This window comes from Onychomys torridus, chromosome 7, assembly GCF_903995425.1.
Source record: "Onychomys torridus chromosome 7, mOncTor1.1, whole genome shotgun sequence".
Taxonomy (NCBI): domain Eukaryota; kingdom Metazoa; phylum Chordata; class Mammalia; order Rodentia; family Cricetidae; genus Onychomys; species Onychomys torridus.
This window is the reverse complement of record NC_050449.1, coordinates 67321921-67340319: the sequence shown is the minus strand read 5'-3', so window position 1 is coordinate 67340319 and position 18399 is coordinate 67321921. Positions and strand designations below refer to the sequence as shown.

Sequence of the window (18399 nt, the reverse complement as noted above, 5' to 3'; positions counted from 1 at the left end):
CACCTTCAAGTTCACCTTTCCATAAGAAGGACAAAGACTTAGTGACCCACAAATTTCTTCCTCCAGAGACTGTATTTCTCTGCTCAAGACTAGCCCTGGCTATAAGTTGAACAGGTGGGCAGTGACATACCCCAACTTGTCTTTCTTTACCCATAAATATCCACATTAAAATGAGATTCTTGACTTGAAACATCACCTTGAACTCAGCATTGAGTGGAATCAGTTACAAAGGAATCATTACAAATGTGTGCAGAAAACTGTGATTATCACACATAGACTCCAAATGTTGTGTCAGTAAGCGAGTAGAGGACGTAATCCTCGACTTCTTTATTGTGTTTGGTATGTCTCAGACTCTGTGCTTACCACAGAGATAAGAGATAAAAGATGGTAGGTTTTTATGTTTTAGAAGTCATTTAGATAAAAATTCAAGCAGACAAGTGGATGGATTGCAACTGGAAAGGACAGGGTTTAAATCGGATACCTGTGGGTATGGAAATAAGTGGGTAATAGAAGCTAGTTAGGTCCAGGGAAAACCTCTAAAAACGTATTCACAGGCAAGCTGTGATTTACTCTAGACACCACTAGTCTTAAATGGTGTATGGTTTTGAAAGCAATTCATAGTAATTAGATGTGCATGAGTGTGTGCACATGTGTGTATGTATTGAGTATTAAAAAGGCCTGACTCCTATAAAAGTTACCAGAGTAGTAGTATAGTCTGGAAGGTCCTTGAACATCTGCTCAGTTGAAATCCTTCCTTATCCCTCACCAGGAAGCCCTGCCTCCTCAGAATGACCTCACCCCACTACAGGCAGCTCAGCTCAAAACATGGCTATGCAAACCCCCAAAATGAGGGCTGTCACCTGCTTTGTTGCTTCCTTCCCTGACTGTGTCAGTAGTGAGGATAGACCATGAGCTTCAGAGCCTGACTCTGGAGCAGATGCGTCTTTTCTTCATAAATACATCTAATCAGAAGGAAAACCCATTGGACATAGAGCTGCAGTCCTGCTTATTGGGCTCACTAGAGCCAATCCCTCCACTTCCAGGTGCAATCTCCAACAAGTTAGATGTGTATCACTCTGGCTCTGTTGCCTTAACTTTACAGTCCTTGAATGCCCTAGAAGTAGAGACATGTAATCCTAAATATTAAATTTCAGTAATGTTGTATTGGCAATGCTATTGGTCACGTTTTTTATCCACTGATGTGTTTTTGACAACTGTTGACATTTATGTCTGTCAGTCAAATTTTACTATATTCCTTATGTGGGAGATAGGGAGACTTACATTAAAAGGCACAAGTGACATGTATATTTTTGCAATTAAAAATAATGTAGTAAATATCTTTCTAAAGATTTTTTAAATTTTTCTCAAACACACATACATACACATACACACACACACACACACACACACACACACACACACACACACACACACACACGGGTACGGTGCCTAGGAAGCCCAGAATCAAGCATGGGATCCCCTGGAGTCATGTAGTGAATCTTTTTCTGTACCACCAGCTCCCAAATATCAACATGGAGATTTTTTATTAATTATGAAAGCTTGGCCTTCCTTACCTTAGGCTTGTCTCAGTAGCTCCTATAACTTAAATTAACCCATTTATTTTAATCTACATGCTGCCACATGGCTCTTTGCTTTTACCTCTCCTCCTATTTCCTCTGCATCCAGTTGGTGACTCCTCCTCCTCCTTCTCTGAGTCCTCTGTGTCCTGAGAGGTTCCATCTAACCTCTTCCTGCCTAGCTACTAGCCATTTAGCTCTTTATTAAACCAATCACAGTGGCACATCTTCACACAGCATAAAGGAATATTTCTCAACAGAGCTGGAATTACAGGCAGTAACAAGCCACTTTATGTGAGTTCTTGGAAGCAAATTTTGGTCCTCTGAAAGAGCATGAGTGCTTTTAACTGGTGAGCCATCTCTTCAGCCCCTGGACATTATTCTATATGTAGTGTGGCATGAGTTTCTTTGTGGCACATACTTGGAGGCAGAATGGTTGATCTAAAGGGTAGTGACTTTTAATCTTTTTTAATCTGCTCACAGTGCTACATGGAGGTGCCCACCCACAACAGAACTGTGGTCTAGGTTATTTCATTGTTTTCATTTTTGGAGATTATGAGAGAACATGAGTTATATTTACTGAAACACTCATCCTATTCAAAGGGTTTGTGCATCTTTTCCTAGGTTTCTTGTTCTTTCGGCTTTCCCCACAGGGCTTGGTTCTGAAATCATCTCACTTTCCTGTTGATTTGCTCCAAGGTCCTTCATTAGCAGGACCCAACTCTGTTTGTTACATGTGGTGTATTATGTTCTGCACTTTTATTTTTATGAGACCAATATTTCATGTTTGATGTGGTGGGTTTTTCACTCTTTCTACATAAGCTTTCCTCTTTGCCTGTTTTATCTGAGTTTCTGATCTCATTGTTTCATATATGTTTATCTATCCTGTATTTTCAATAAACTTTTAAAGTTGTAAGCTGGGGAGATAGTTCAGTGGCTAAGATGTTTGCTGTGCAATCATGAGGAACTAAGGACTAGATTTCCAGAACACATATAAAATGCCAGGCATGTTGACACACACCTATAACTCCGGCACATGGGAGGCAGAAACAGGAGGATCCCTGGTGCTCTCTGCCATGAGCCTAACTAATTAGTAAGCTTTGGATTCCATGGGAAACCCTGTCTCAAACAATACACTTGAGGGTAATAGAGGGAAAACACTAATTTCAACCTCTGGGCTTTACACCTATGCCTGTTTGTATGTGTGTGCACATACACACAAACATACACACACGTTTCTAAAGTTTTACTCATGTTTATAATTTGATGTGCCCAAGATGTTTTTATGTGCATGTTTTGAGAATCTGATTTTTAATCTTTCCATGTGGAAAGCTGGTTACACCAACTATTACATGCATGTTTTCCATGATTCTATACTGCTAACCTGTCTGTGATAACCAGTATGTGGGAGGCTCAGGCTCAGTTCAGTTCTGTTTATTCTCAAACTTTTCAGATACTCTACTGTTCCAGTTTCCTGACTTTCTAATCCTTCAGTATTTGATAAAAGCAGCAGTGTTCTTTTTCATATATATAAAGTAAAGTATCCCCATGAAAGTCTGACTATACACTATGGATTACCAATGTTGGCTTTTAAATATTAAGTTCAAGACACTTTTTATTTGAAGATGAGATTCCTTACAAAATAATATTGTCAATCCATGCATACATTACTTTAATGCTATCAAAAAAGCTTTATATTTTACTGTGAAACATCATCCGCTTATTTCAGTATGTTTTTATTCTAGGTGTAATATCATTGACTGTTTTTTGTGAGTAGATTTTTTCCACTGTTGCTTTTCCTAATCAAATGATTAAGAATTTAATGATGGACTGAGAAGATGGCTCAGTAGGGGAAACGTTTCCCATCCACACGTGAGGACCTTAGTTCAGATCCCCAGCACCCACAGAGAAGCTCAGAGTGATGACACGTGACTATAATCCCTACAGTGGGGAACAGAGGCAGGAGGATTGGTAGAGTTCAGTGGCCAGCCAGTCTAGCCAAATCAATAGGTTTCAGGTTCAATGAGGAATCCTGTTTCAAAAAATAAGGTGGATTGGGACTGTAGAGAGATGGCTCGTTGTTTAAGAGACTGGTTGTCCTTCAGAAGACCCAGGTTTAGTTCCCAACACCCACATGGCAGCTCATAACTGTGTGAAACTCCACTTCCAGGGGATCCACTGCCCTCTTCAGGTCTCTGTAGGCACTGCACATATATGGTGCACTTGAACACCTACAGGCAAAATACTCATAGACTTAAAATAAAAATTAAAAAATAATTAAACATAAGGTGGAGAGTGATAGCAGATGCCTTTTGTCAACCTAGAGCCTCCACATGTACCCCTGTCCTCACACACATGCACCGCACATGTGCGGACACACACATACACACACACATCACAGAGAGACAGACACAACCGCAGTTTAATGATATAAATAAATGAAATATAGACATATTATTGAGCTTTTTTTTTTTTTTTTTTTTTTTTTTTGGTTTTTCGAGACAAGGTTTCTCTGTGTAGCTTTGCGCCTTTCCTGGAACTCACTTGGTAGTCCAGGCTAGCCTCAAACTCACAGAGATCCGCCTGGCTCTGCCTCCCGAGTGCTGGGATTAAAGGCGTGTGCCACCACCGCCCGGCTTATTGAGCTTTTTATGTTGATATTACAAAATTACTGTAATAAATATTACTGCTCATTTTAATAACTTACCAGTTATTTTGAACTCACAGAGCTAGTATTATTTAGTAATTACTTATCAAATTTCACAATTAGTCTGTAAGTAAAACTATGTGACTTTTCTCATCTTTACCTATTACTTTTTTCTCATTTTATTACTTTAGTAAGAGCTGTAGAACATACTCAATTTCCACATTTTAGAAACTATAACAAGAATAGTTGTGTTGTTCATGATTTAGAGTATAATAATTTACACATGATATGCTATAAGATGTTGTGAAATAATATTTTTGTACACTGTGAAGATGTAACTTTCCAAGGCACCTTCTGATTGGTTTAATAAAGAGCTAAATAGCCCATAGTCAGGCGGGAGGTATAGGCAGGACCTCCAGGCACAGAGAGGGCTCTGGGAAGAGGAGAGGCAGAGAAACCAGCCAGACACAGAACAAATCAGACACACAGAATAGGAGAGAGGTAAAAGCCATGTGGTACATCATAGATTAATAAAAATATGGGCTAGTTTAAGTTATAAGAACTAGTTAGTAAGAAGCCTAAGCTATAGGCTGAGCTTTCATAATTAATAAATCTCCATGTCATTATTTGGGAGCTTGTGAGACAGAGAATAACTCATTACAGTAGGATTCTGTAATAAATATATTTTTATCAAATTAAAGAAAAAGTTTTAAAATTTTTAGTTTGTTACTATATCTTTTATTTGCTTTGGTTTTCTATTTGTTTAGGAAAATTACCAGCAGAAAATTACCTTTTTTTTTTAATCTAATTTTATCCTATAGTTGAAAGTTTCTCCAGTCCTGGTCCCACAGTCAAGAAGAATCTCTCCTACCCACATCCCGAAGCCTACAGGAACTTGTAAAATAATTACTCAGAGGCTTATATTCATTACCAATTTCATGGCCTATTGAAGGCTTCTGGCTAGCTAGCTCTTATAACTTAAATTAACCCATATTTTTATGGGTTACCTGTGTGCCATTAGATGCTGCTCCCTGGACGGGATGGTGTCTCCCCAGACTCTGCCTTTCTCTTTCCTGTCTCCCTCCTCAGATTTCGTGCCTGCCTCTAAGCTGCCTTGCCATAGGCCAAAGCAGCTCGTTTATAATCAAAGGGAATAACATATATTCACAGCATACCAAAAGACATCTCCCAGCACTTCCCCTTTTTTTGTCTAATCAAAAAGGAAGGTTTTAACCTCAACATACTAAAATTACATAAAATAGAACAGTTATCAAGCAAGAATTACAGTTATAATATCTAATCTATTTGTATTTGACAAAATTAAAGAAAATATTCTATCTATCCTATATTTGTGAGTCGAATGGTTCATATATACTTTATCTTTTATCATGACTAAGGACAACTACAGTTATAACTATCTAGTTTTCAACTACATCAAGGACCCAAGAAGGATATAATATTACCTAAGTAAACAGAAAATACATTGCAAGCAACTTCCAAAATCCTGGAAATGACAGAGACAGCTGCCTGCCTGGACAGTCATCCAAAGTTCCTCTGCAACACTGGGGCATCCATCGTTAGCTAATAGTCTTAGAGTTTTTTTTAGTTGCTTCTCCCTGCCTCCTCTGCAAAGCAGGAACCTGAAGAACCATTTTTCCCTATTTTGGCAAATTAAGTGGTCATTTTCCTATGGGTCCTGCATGTCCAGTTTATACAACATAGTATCAACAGTCCAGGCAAGAGCAGCCTCTTGCCCAAATGGCTACTTCCGCCAAGAAGAAGATAAACTCCATGTGGAGTTTCCTTGACGCCCATCCTCCTCTCTGAAGTTTCCATATATTTGTAAATTCTCTAAAATTCCTCCTATCACTGATCTCTGATTTCATGAATTGTGGTCAAAAATTCAATCTTTAAATGCATTAATATTTGTTTTGCAGCCCCACATATACTATGTTGGAAAATGTTCTATGTACACTCAAGGAGGATATGCATTCCCTTCTGTTGGGTGGAATATTATGTCACTTTACAATTTGCAGCAGTGTTATCACCTGTAGCACAAATCTTAAAAGTTCTTATTAACAAAATCAAACCCGGTGCCAGTTATTGGGGTGAATGCTGGAAGATCAGAGAAGCAGAACAAGCCACAGCCACCTCACCTCTCCAATTCCTCAGCTGATTCTCTTTCCTCAGACTGGAAGCCTCTGAGTCGTCATCCAGAATGAATCCCAGATAAACTGCTGCTAAAAGCCTAAAAGCTTAACCAGGCAAAAGCTTCTAGTTTCTGGTCTTCATGCCTTATATATCTTTCTGCTTTCTGCCAATACTTCCTGGGATTAAAGGCTCTTGTTACCATGCCTGGCTGTTTCTAGTGTGGCCTTGAACTCACAGAGATCCAGATGGATCTCCGCCTCTGGAATGCTAGGATTAAAGGCGTGTGTGCCACCATTTTCTGGCCTCTATATCTAGTGGCTGTTCTGTTCTCTGACCCCAGATAAGTTTATTAGGGTGCACAATATTTTGGGAAACACAATATCACCACAGTTACCAAATTAATGCAGCCTAGAAAATACAACATGAACAGAAAACGTATTCTATCCAAATTGATTGTTAATCTAGTGATGTTTCTTCAGAATCTCTTTGTGTACAATTTTTCTTTAATATAGTTACTACTTTGTAAGCATGAGTTACTCTGTTGTTTTACATATCATAATCATTTCCTACATTTTGTACACTATTTAAACGCAGTGATATTAATGATTACATTTTCATCTATGTCATAGAACATAATTTTCAACCCATACCTTGATATCCATCATGTGTACTTCCCCTTTTATTTGTTGTAATAGTTGATTTCTTGATATGTACATAAGAGTTATGTCTTAGTATTTAAAAATATATGACTTACTAAGATCTATTATCCCCTAGTACTATAAATGAAAATTATCTACAATATCTGACATTGATTATCTCTGAGCTCTGTAGACTGACAGCCTGAGGTCAAGATGCTGACAGGAACCTGCATCCTTTGCAGATGATAGCAGAGGACCCTTTGCCTCTCAAAGGTTCTAGTAGCTGCTTGAGATGTGTCAACATAACTCTACACTTGTTTTCATTATGCTAGGTCTGCATGTGTCTGTATCTCCACATTCTTCTTTGTGATAAAAACAAGATTAGGACTCTTCTCTGCCTTAATAAATCATACCTGCAATGGTCCAGTTTCCACATCCCAAGGTCTTTGTGCTCAGACTTCACAAAAGCATCTGGGCAGACCAGCTTTTCCACAGCAAAGATTCCCTTAGCATCAATACCCCAAACTAGAATACCCTGTCCAAACTTCATTAACAGGTTGACAAAAAAAAGTTAATCATAATTTTATTATAATTTTTACTCTCATCAATTATACAGGCTATTGTCTGACTGGTGATATTCTCAATATCCTTGGAAATTAATTTTAACATCATTAAAATTAATCTATCTCATGCTAATTTGTAATCATCATTAGGCATAGTTTTAATAAACTGGATAATTTTCACACTTAATTACCATTGTTGCATTTTAATTTGTAAATTGTCTTTTTCTTAATTTTTAATATCTAATTTTTCTTTGTATCTAATTTTTCTTCCTTTAATTGTTTTATATTTAATTCTGTAATGCACATGAACTTTGTGGAATATGAATAAAGATAAAATAAATATTATAGACACATAATGTATTGTTGAACGCTATTCATCTGCTCATGATTCTTAGGAAAATGAGTTCTTTCCTAGTCATTAATTCTTCCATATCAGGTTACATTGGTTTATTGGTGTCTCACTTATCTTCTCACCTATTTTTTCCATGATCATACTTTTCAGGTATGATATATTTTTAATATTTTTATAGATCACCTGAATTTTCCTTTTAAAAAGTCAAAGATGGGCACTAGAGAGACAGCCCAGCAATTAAAAGCATTTGTTGCTCTTACAGAGGGGCCCAAATTTGGTTCCCAGTACCCATGTCAGGAGGCTCTTCAAATACCTGTAATTTTGCCCTTGGTGAATGAAAAGTTTCTGGAACACAGAATTTACTTCAGACAGGTTTGAAAGAACAGCAAGCTGTCTTCTGGATGAGGAGGGAGTGTGGAGGTTTGAGGAACGGGGAAGTAAAGGTTTCAAAGACTATGACATGGAACGGGACTTGTGTGCTTTATGTTTGAAGATTAGCTTGTAGAAGACTCAGAGTCAGAAAACTGCAGTAACTTGGGATGAAACTATCACAGGTACACTGAGCATCACTGGTGGGTTGTGAAAAGTGGGGGGAACTGATCACACTTGTGCTTTAGAAAGGTTTTGTGGAGAGGGGATGTAATAGAAAGATGAGAAAGGCATCAGAAAGAAACGAAAGGGCCGATTAATAGTAAATATGTGTTGAATGAACAAATGAATGAGTAAACAGTGAATGGACCAGATTAACAGTGACATAATAGCGATGACCTTGAAAGTGACTCATTCAGTTGGATAGTTGATGTGGAAGACAGATGTCAATGGGAACATGTACTCTGAATTATTCATTCAAAACAGCAAATATTTAAATCTGATCTTTTACTTTTCAAAGTTAATTATTGGTAGTATGTAGGTAATAACTTTTTATTTCATTTATTTATTCACTGGATAGTTGATATCTCTGTTCTTTTATTAATGCTTGGAACTTCCCAGTGATTCTGTTTTACTTTGTTAGGTAGCTATAAAATTATGAATCCTGAAGAATAATAACAATTTTCTACCTCAACTTCTAATATTTGTTATTTATTTACATATTTTGATATCCATTGGTCAGAACATCTAGAGATAAGCTAAAATAATAGCAAGGACTTCTGTTTTGTGCTTAATGATGGAGATGGGCTAATATCTCCATCACAAATAAATGATTTTAGTAACATTAAATTAAACAAGATATAGTCCAATTCTATTTTAAAGTGGTTTCTAAGAATCATTAGGAACTTTTAGCAAATAACATTTATTTCTTATCAAAGTCCTGTCCAAATTGTCTGACTAATAGATGTGTGATCAATTGATGTGTCATATCACATTAGTAATTTCATGATTTTGAGTCATCTGTGGGATTAAAATAATTTTGGGTAGGATATGTTATTCTTCTTAAATAATACTTAATTTTGCCAAATTTTATGCAGTATCTAAAAATATTTGTGCCACAAATAAGCTTCATATTTTATTATTAAAATATTTAATTTTATCTTATATTTAAAGATAATCCTGAGGTACTATAAAATCTATGTAAAATATTTAGTTATAGCAATCAATCCATACTTAATGAGTCAAAACATGAACATATTTCAGACTGTCATCAGGAATGATGGTTGTTCAGCTGTGTGACTTTGGGAACATTATCTTACTGAGGTTCATTTGTATTTAAAAGTGGAGGTGGGCTGACTGAACTCCAATTTAACTCCAGCTCTAGGACCCTGCCTGTTTGTATAGAGACACAAGCTTTATTCTACAAACAAAAGTACATAAATTTAAGAGCAATATTCCTTGTAAGGAATGACCAGATGACTGTATCGTTATGGTCTTGGAAGATTCAGGCTGGACTGTGAAAACAGCAACTAAACACCCATGAGAGCTCACAGGATTATGTGGTCCATCTGCCTGGTCCCATGATCAGCTGAGCTGAAATATATTAGGCCCTGTGGAAGGCTGTAGACTCACCAGTCTTGTTGCTTTATGTGGTCCACCTACAACTCAGAGTCTCCAAAGCACCATGTGGAGGAACAGAGGCCCTGGATCTGAGCTTCCCTCTGCCACATACCAGCTTTGTGATCTGAACTCATTTCATGTTCACAGACATCAGTCTTGAGAGTAAGACAGACTCTTCTCAATTTAACTCATTTCCTGATATGAGATACCTCAGATAAATACTCTTTGATAAAATCAATCTCTTAGTCATTATTCGTTTCATATAACTGCTAGTATATAGCTTGAATTTTGCTGGTATTTGTCCCCTCAACAATGTTGTTAACAATGAGTATTGGGTAGCTAGTCCAAGGCATGTAGTGAGTGGCAGAGTCTTGGTTGGATCCCAGGACCTCTGATTCTTCAACTATCTTCTTTGTAGAGCACATTGCCCTTTATTAAATCTAGAATTCACCCTTGTTGCTTGTTATGTATTCAGTCAGAATTCTAGCTATTTGCCTTATGAGATTCAGTGATCCCTGACTCCCTTGTGGTTCAGCCTTGGAATGGTTCCTTTATAGTTTTTAATAGTTTCAATGACTTGATTCATGTGCATGTTCAATAGTTTCTGGAAAACTCCATCTAACATCTATCCCTTCTTCTCCCCATTCTCTTCCAGATAGCAGCTCTGTGGATGAAAAGGTTTTTAATCATACTTTTTTTTTCTTCCCTCCTGACGGATCTTGTCTTTTGTACCTGTTTGTTTGTGACCTGTTAGCCTTGTTTTGGTTTCTCTGCTGAGTTGTGGAAAATGCATGTCTTCCCGGCTTTCCATTCTTTGTCCTCTAAGTGTCCCCCAGTGTGTCGCATTTATGAAGGGGTTACACCTTGCCAGCTGCGCTTACTTAGCTTATATTCGCCAACCCAGGGGTCTGCTACGGTCAAACATAGCATCTGTTCTCAAGTCTGGCTAAGTCCAGACCATCCTGGCTGATTCATAGTCTCCCCTGCGACCTATCTAGGTTTTAGGGCAAAGAGTACTTGGAATATGACGCATTCCCAGTGCTTTTGTTTAAATGCAGCTAATCTCAAAACCTCCCTCACACAAAGCACAGCTTTGACTTGGAGCTGACCCTGCTTAGCACTCATCATTGTAGGTGCTCCATGTGTAGTGCAGTCGGCCTGTGTCCCCCTAATCTGCCACTTGTAGCTATCCTATGCTAAACACTTGTTTGTTTTGTTTTCTTGTGATTCATTTAAGGCTCGAATAGTAAGTGGCAATGATTTGGATGCTTCCAAATTCTCCGCGCTCCAGGTATTCGGTGGGTAAGTACATCTGAATCTCTCTAATTCATTTCACATACCAATAGCACTTGGCTGTTTTCCCAATATAGATTTTTGAAGGCAAGATGTCTGCATGATGATGTTGATATGGCCAGTCTCATTGTTTTGTTTTTTTTTTAAACAGTAAATAGCTTTGCTTTTAACCATCAGCTACTTTTTAATAGTAGTTCTCTTAATTAACAATATACAAGTTCATTCCAGAAAGTTATCACTTGAATATATATGTGTAATTCTACGTGGACATATTCTTGAAAGAGAGAATTGATGTTACCACACCACTTTAGATCCTAACATTATCATTTCACTCATAAACACAGCCATGCCATCATACCCTGCTGATAACAGAGCAGCTTCTTTGTATGTTACCTATGCATGAATATTTTTGCATATCATTAACTTAGTGGAGTAACCTTTAATTTTCATACAACATAGGCTGGCATGAATGGAGCTAGCAAGTGTTTAACATTTAATCCTAAAAATAACAAATACCCAAATGAGAATCATCCTCTTTGAAGCCCCAGATTTCACATAGGCATCCCTCTATATATATGTGTTCCCTGCTCTTTTCCCGTGCATGTCCCTTTATATTTATCCCTGGAATATCAGCACTTAGATATTGTCATCCTTTCAGATTGTAACATAAGTCAGGTCATTCTACATGTGAGTGAATCAGTACTAAGTAAATGCTGTCTTGTACTGAACTGTTAGAATTGCTTCATTTATTACTGGTTCAACCCTCACAGAGGCCTGGGGGTGGGATGGGTAAGTACTATTCTGACATTATTTTACAAGTGAGGACATCAATGTGTAAAACACCTGAGGTTTCCCTTAATGGAGAAAATGGCAAAGTCAATATTTAAACCCAAATAATTGAATTCAAAAGATCTTGTGCTCAATCACTGTTCTGGGTCACCTTGCAGCTTATAGTTTTCTCTTCTTCATTTAGCCATGTGCTTTGTAAAATGTTACACTTTATGGATTCTAGATGAGGCATGTATTTCAAAACATGCATATAACAGTACTAATGATTTCTCCTATAGTAGTCTCAAAATTGCTTTAGGTGCCATTATCGTAATGTTCTATAACAAACATTACATTAGTTAGATTTTTCTCCTGTAAAATATTCTTTTTTAATTTAATTTTTTTTTGAGAAGTTCATGTGTGAGTACTATATTGATGTCATTTTCATTCTCTCCCCCTCCAACTCTTCCTGTGGCCCCCCAGTTCCCTCTCAAATTCACCACCTCTTCTTATGGACTCAACTTACTAACTCCATTTAGTGTTGCTCATGCACATATGTGCCTAGAGCTGACCACTTGGGATTGGATGACCTGTCCCAGGGCTCATCCCTAGAGAAAACCGATTTATCCCTCTCTCAGTAGCTGTTGGCTGCCTGTATCTCTTCATTGAGGGATGAGGCCTTGTGAAATTTCCCCCATCCATGTGGTCACTATGCAGGTATAATTAGAATTTTAAGTATAATTTTTGAACTAAAATTTAGACATAGCTTATGTTACTATATGCATGTAGGTATATGTTTATATATGAACATATTAGATGTTATATATGTTGAAGTTTTAATATATTTGTCTACAAAATAAAGAGAAGCAAACATTTTATACAGGCTTGGAAGTTTGTGAAGGTATAGGTTTTCATGGTCTGTTGTTTTATAATACTCTCATTTCCTCAACTAATGTCTTTTGTTAAATACATTTACATGCTAGGTACTTTAAACTAAGGTTTCAAGCTTGTTGTAAATTTATATATATATATATATATATATATATATATATATATATATATATGTAACTTTTATTTTAACTTTCCCCAATAAATATGATGAATGGGTATTTTGCCATGTATATATCTTAGCTTTTGCCTGTTGCTATGATGAAATATCTTGAGGAAAAAAAGCAACTTCATGGAGAAAGGATGTTATGGCCCACACAGTTACAGTTCATCACTCTGGGGAAATCACAGCAGCAGGAGCTGGCAGCTGGTCTGTCACATGGCATCCACAGGGAAGCAGAGACCATAAGTGCAGACACACTCATGTGTAGATGGCTTCCTCCATTTTATTTGGTATAGGATCTCAAGCTTAGGGAATGATGCTGCCCACAGTGAGCTGGTCTTCCCACATCAGTCATGTCATTAAGATAATGCTTTAAATGATCTCAGAGGCCCTTCTGCTGTGTGCTTATAAATATGTCAACTGAAAATTAAGACCGCCCCCTCAGTGTGTATTATGTCCTTAAATATGTGATGAATGACTCACATTTCTAACATTGGAGCTCTATGGAATATCCATAGGAAGTTCATAGGTAATATGTAACCTTAATACATAGTTCAGTTCTTCACCATCCTATAAAAGCTATTTCTTTGTTTACTAAAAACTTACAGCCAATTAAGTAAGAGGACCAACTTCAAAAATAATGTAAGCTGAATTCTAGTTTGAGTGTGAAGATGGGATGTGGCATGGTGTCATGACACTGGGACATGAGCATCTCTACTTGCCACAACGCCCATCACTTCACAAACACCTTGATCCCAAAACTCATGTTGGAACATGGATCTTCATCATTGTGACAAAAACAGAGTGCTGCACTCATATTTTTATTAAATGTGTTATATGTAAATTTCTAACTGTGTGTTGGGGACTGTGAGTTTAATATGTATGTGTGTATATGTATGTGTGTGCTATAATGCACAGAGGTCAGAGGTTGATGACCAGTGTTTTCCACTTTATTTGTTGAGGTAAAATCTATCACTGAGCCCAGAGCTGGCTGAGTCCACAAGACTGGCTGGCTAGCAAGGCCAACCACCTGACTGTTTCTGTTTCCCTAAGGCTGGGGCATACTGCTGTGCTCGGCATTTTACTTGGATGCTGGGGATAAGAAATCAGGTCCTCATATATAATCAGCCTGCATCCCCCCACGTGTGTGTGTGTGTGTGTGTGTGTGTGTGTGTGTGTGTGTGTGTGAGAGAGAGAGAGAGAGAGAGAGAGAGAGAGAGACAGACAGACAGACAGAGAGAGACAGAGAGATGGAGACAGCTTATATCACTGTGGACATATTTGACTCTTGTATTCTTGTATTTATACCTTTTTAATGTGGTTGCTACTGACCTATGCCTTTTTGAAGAAGAGTGAAAGCTTGAAATAAAACTCTGTAGAGATGAGAGAGAGAGAGAGAGAGAGAGAGAGAGAGAGAGAGAGAGAGAGAGAGAGATTGATTGGTTGATGTGTCTCTGCCTGAATGCTTATTTCCTTTTGGAAAAGACCCTGGAGAGAGATCTTTCAGAAATATTTGCTCACTTTACCTCTCCTGAAAACAGTTGATATCTTTCCAGATACCAATGTGTGGCTCTCATTCCTCTTCAGCACCCATGTTATTGTCCTGGAAAACTGAGAGTGGATCCAACTTCAAAAGTAGGGAGCCATTGCTCCTTGATGGCTCCATGTCTCATCTTTCACGTGCTAGTCTCCCATCCCTCCTCAGTTCCAACTAAACTGCATCCATCCTCCCCTGCTTCCTCCTGAGTCATTGAAAAGCAGCACACACTTCCTCAAACTAGATCAAAGAGCTAGTGATTCCACATTCTGGTTTCCACTCAGCTCTCTATACATTCTTTTTGGTGTTACCAGGGAGGATACACCGAGCTTGATTCTATTTTTGCCACAGTGAAGATTTCAAGAGTCTCTGGGAAAGAAACCAGGGGAGAGAAACATGAAGGGAAAAATAGGTTGAGAGAGGAGGCTGGAAGGGGTCACTTATCTCAGTGAAGTCCATAGCATCTAACATTTTAGTAGTTTTATAAAGTTTGGGTCCTTTTTGTCATAAGTGTAAAGAAAAGAATCAGAGAGAAAGCATGTCCTGGCACTTTGTTAGTTAGTCACGAGGCTGCCTAGGAGTGTCTCTGTGATAACAGGGAAGGGGTAGGTGCAGGCAACACAAGCCCACAGTGCAGCTCTAACATCTGTAAAGGCAGCAGACAGGGGAAGGGAGAGGCATTAGATGTGAAGAGCCGGAAACCAAACACAAGAAGGACATATTGGACAGAGCCACAGGGAGCTGAAGAAAGAAGGCTAATAGAGGAACCCTGCTTGGGGTAAGTGGCCAGCTGCATGGCCTCTACAGATCCAGTCTTAGCTGGGAGCAGCTTGTGAGAAATACAGCCTGGGATCAATGCTATTGTGGGTTCTGGAGATGTGGCAGCTGGAGGCTGCCATCAGACTACCAGGATCTCATCAAATTCTAAGAGATATCATAGTATCTGAATCTACCTTCTATGGGACCCAGCTGCAGCAAAAGAGCAACACTTGAGCAAATAATTGTGGATGAGGTGGTATGAGACACTTGTGCAAATATTAACCCTCACTTTAATTAGAATGATACCCTTTGGAGTGTCTCCTTCTTTGGACACCTGTTGTCAGAGTCTCCCTGGCTGCATCAGGAACATTTCAGTGGCTCACTGTGCCTTATTCCCAAAGTACCAGCCTTGTCTGAAGGAGGATTAAAGAAATGTTGCAGCTTGTTCCTCTCCAGGGCTGCTGCTTAGAGGCACTCAGAATGATTTATACCATCTGACATACCATTATAGGCTTGCCTATAATACAGCCTCTAAGAAACTAGGCTGTCCCAAACCCCAGGTAATAGGATTGTTTGCCTTTATACCAAGCAGGTTGGGAAAGCACCAAAATCTACGTGTGGCGTATGTCCAAGCAGACTTCAAGGGGTTCATGCTGCAGGATCTAAAGTCTTTATGAGATTGTCAAAACAGAGAGGCACATCAGCAGGCCTATGGTGGCTCCATGTGTGTTAAGTGCTTCCGAGACAGGGTCAAGTGTGCTTCCTCACTGAGGGAGAAGTTGTTGTCAAAGTGTTGAAGGCACAAGGACAGAGTCAGAAAGTAAAAGAAATAGGAAGCTTTTTTAAGCCATATAAATCAAGAGTCTTTTTTTTTTTAATGCTATAGCATAAAGGTAAAGAAAGACAGTTTAGAACTGGAGATCCCCACTCCCCTTCCTCTTCCTCCCCTAGTCTTCCAAGATTTTCTCTGCAGAATGATTATCAAGATGACTGTTTCTTTAGCTCATGTGATGGCAGGCTCACGATTCTGTAATGGCCTGCCCCCATTTCTTTACTCACAGGTGTCTTATGACTCCTGTCCACCATTACCAGGATTCTCGATCCTTGTCAGGAAAGAGGCCCTGGAGAGAGAGGCAAAAAAAGGAGCAGCAAGGAAGAAAAATGGACAATAGCTCTTGAGAGACTCTCAGAGAGGGGATGGAGCTCTGTATTCTGATTTCATTTTCACATGGTTAAAACTGGGGGAAAAAGACATCCCAGATTTCCAAGAGTGTTCAACTATTCCCATGGACACGTGACTTGCAAATGCATAGAAGTCAATGTTTCCTCTTGTTTCTTTATGATTCACCTTGATTGCAGCAGCTCTGTCTTTTCTTATAGGACCTAACAAGCCAGGGGTATACAGTAGTCACACAGCTGGGTGAATTTTTCTGAATTCCTGGCACAAATTTGACATTACTCTTGGATTTGTATTTCTTCACAAAGTTTGGAGTGCTGTGTTGTCCTCATATTTCCTTCCCCACTCCTACCTTAGGTTTCCGCCTGGCCAGCCTCAGAATTATCCATGTGACACCAAAGCTAAGTTTGTTCTCAGTTCCAAGCCCCCAGGGGACTACTTTTTCTCAGATGGCGACTTCTCTCTAGTACCCAAGAATTCTTTCAGTCTGTCCTATTTCACAAATCCCATTCATGAATCTGATTTTCATGAATCAGAAATTCCCCTAAGCCTAAACAATGATGGTACCCACTGCCATAATCCCTTCTCCCAAGGCCTCCAGCTAAGCCCACATCCTTCCATCCTCTGCTGGAAGGTCTCCAAGTGTTTAGCACTGAGATCACCCACATAGCATAAAGTCTGTGCCAGCCACATAATGAGTCATGGTGGAGGGAAACAGGAAAGGTGCTTTCTGGGAAGTCTCCCTTCCTTTCAGCTCCCATCTCTACTAAAAAAGAGTTTACTTTAGATTGAGACTGGATTAGAGATTGTTAACTTCAGGAAAATTCTGGGATGGAAACAGAGACAAATTTCACAGTTCATTGTTGCACAATACTTTAATCATAAGTCTATATTTTAGCCTCCATTCACACTGCCATTGACTTCATCTATGACTTGTTTTTCCAACTCATGTTGTGTCCAGTCTCTAGCTGTTGAAGATTAGTCTCCTTTTACACAGTCTCCTTCTCAGATGTACACACCAGCTCATCCTCTTCTGCAGTGTAAAATGCTGATCTTTCTGTGTGGGTTTGAAGAGCTTTTATGATTTCTGTCTCTATTTTATGAAAAGAATGCAGTGTTCCTCCTCCCATGCTCTCATTTGCTTTTCTCACTCACATAGTACCTATTAATTTCTAAAATTGAGTAGTCATTTGAAGGAGTGTAGCTTGATTAAATGATTACAGAGAAAACGTATTAGCCAGTTCCAGGCATGATTATACCAGAGGTGTAGAGATGGGAGCTGAAAGGAGTGTGTAAGGGAAGAGGAACTTCTGGCTCTGCCACACACTTAGAGTGCACCAGGACTGCAGGTGACCACTGGCTTCCATGAAATTCTGCAAAGTGGACATACCTGGTCCTAATACCAATCAAGTTTTACCACCCTAACTTAATGATACCTATGAATGGGGATAAATACACCCCTGAATTTCATTGATTGCATGAAAATCCTTCGATTCTTAAGGAAGACGCATACAGTTTTTAGATCCTGGGTTTTCACAGGATGACTCCACGCCCATATTAAATCCTCTTCCCTTTAGAGAAGAGCACACTCTCCTTCAACTCTGCTTGATACACAGCACTAGTTAGCCCAGATGGGGCCTGATTTTTCTTTGTTAGGTAACTAACTCCCAGTCAAAAAGATACCCAGGAACTTGGGATGTAGCTCATTCAGTAGAGTGTTCACCTACCATGAATGGAGTCTTGAGGTTGCTCCCCAGCACCCCATGAACTGGACATGATGGTTCACACCTGTAATCCAAGTTGCCAGGAGGCTCAGAAGCTCACAGTCACCCTCAGCAACATAATGATTGTGAGGCTACTCTGGGCTACACAAGATCCTATCTCAAGCAAGCAAGCA

At 38.9% G+C, this 18399-nt stretch overlaps 1 protein-coding gene across 5 annotated transcripts in view; it reads left to right on the top strand.

Annotated features, from left to right (window-relative positions):
- The window catches only part of Unc13c (unc-13 homolog C), a 427893-nt gene that overhangs the window by 98016 nt on the left and 311478 nt on the right, over positions 1 to 18399 (top strand). For all 5 annotated transcript variants that reach the window (XM_036192012.1, XM_036192007.1, XM_036192008.1 and 2 more), the window contains 2 exons: positions 10573 to 10595; positions 11155 to 11219. In XM_036192012.1, the coding sequence (XP_036047905.1) occupies positions 10573 to 10595; positions 11155 to 11219 (88 nt within the window). The remainder of the gene's footprint in view (positions 1 to 10572; positions 10596 to 11154; positions 11220 to 18399) is intronic.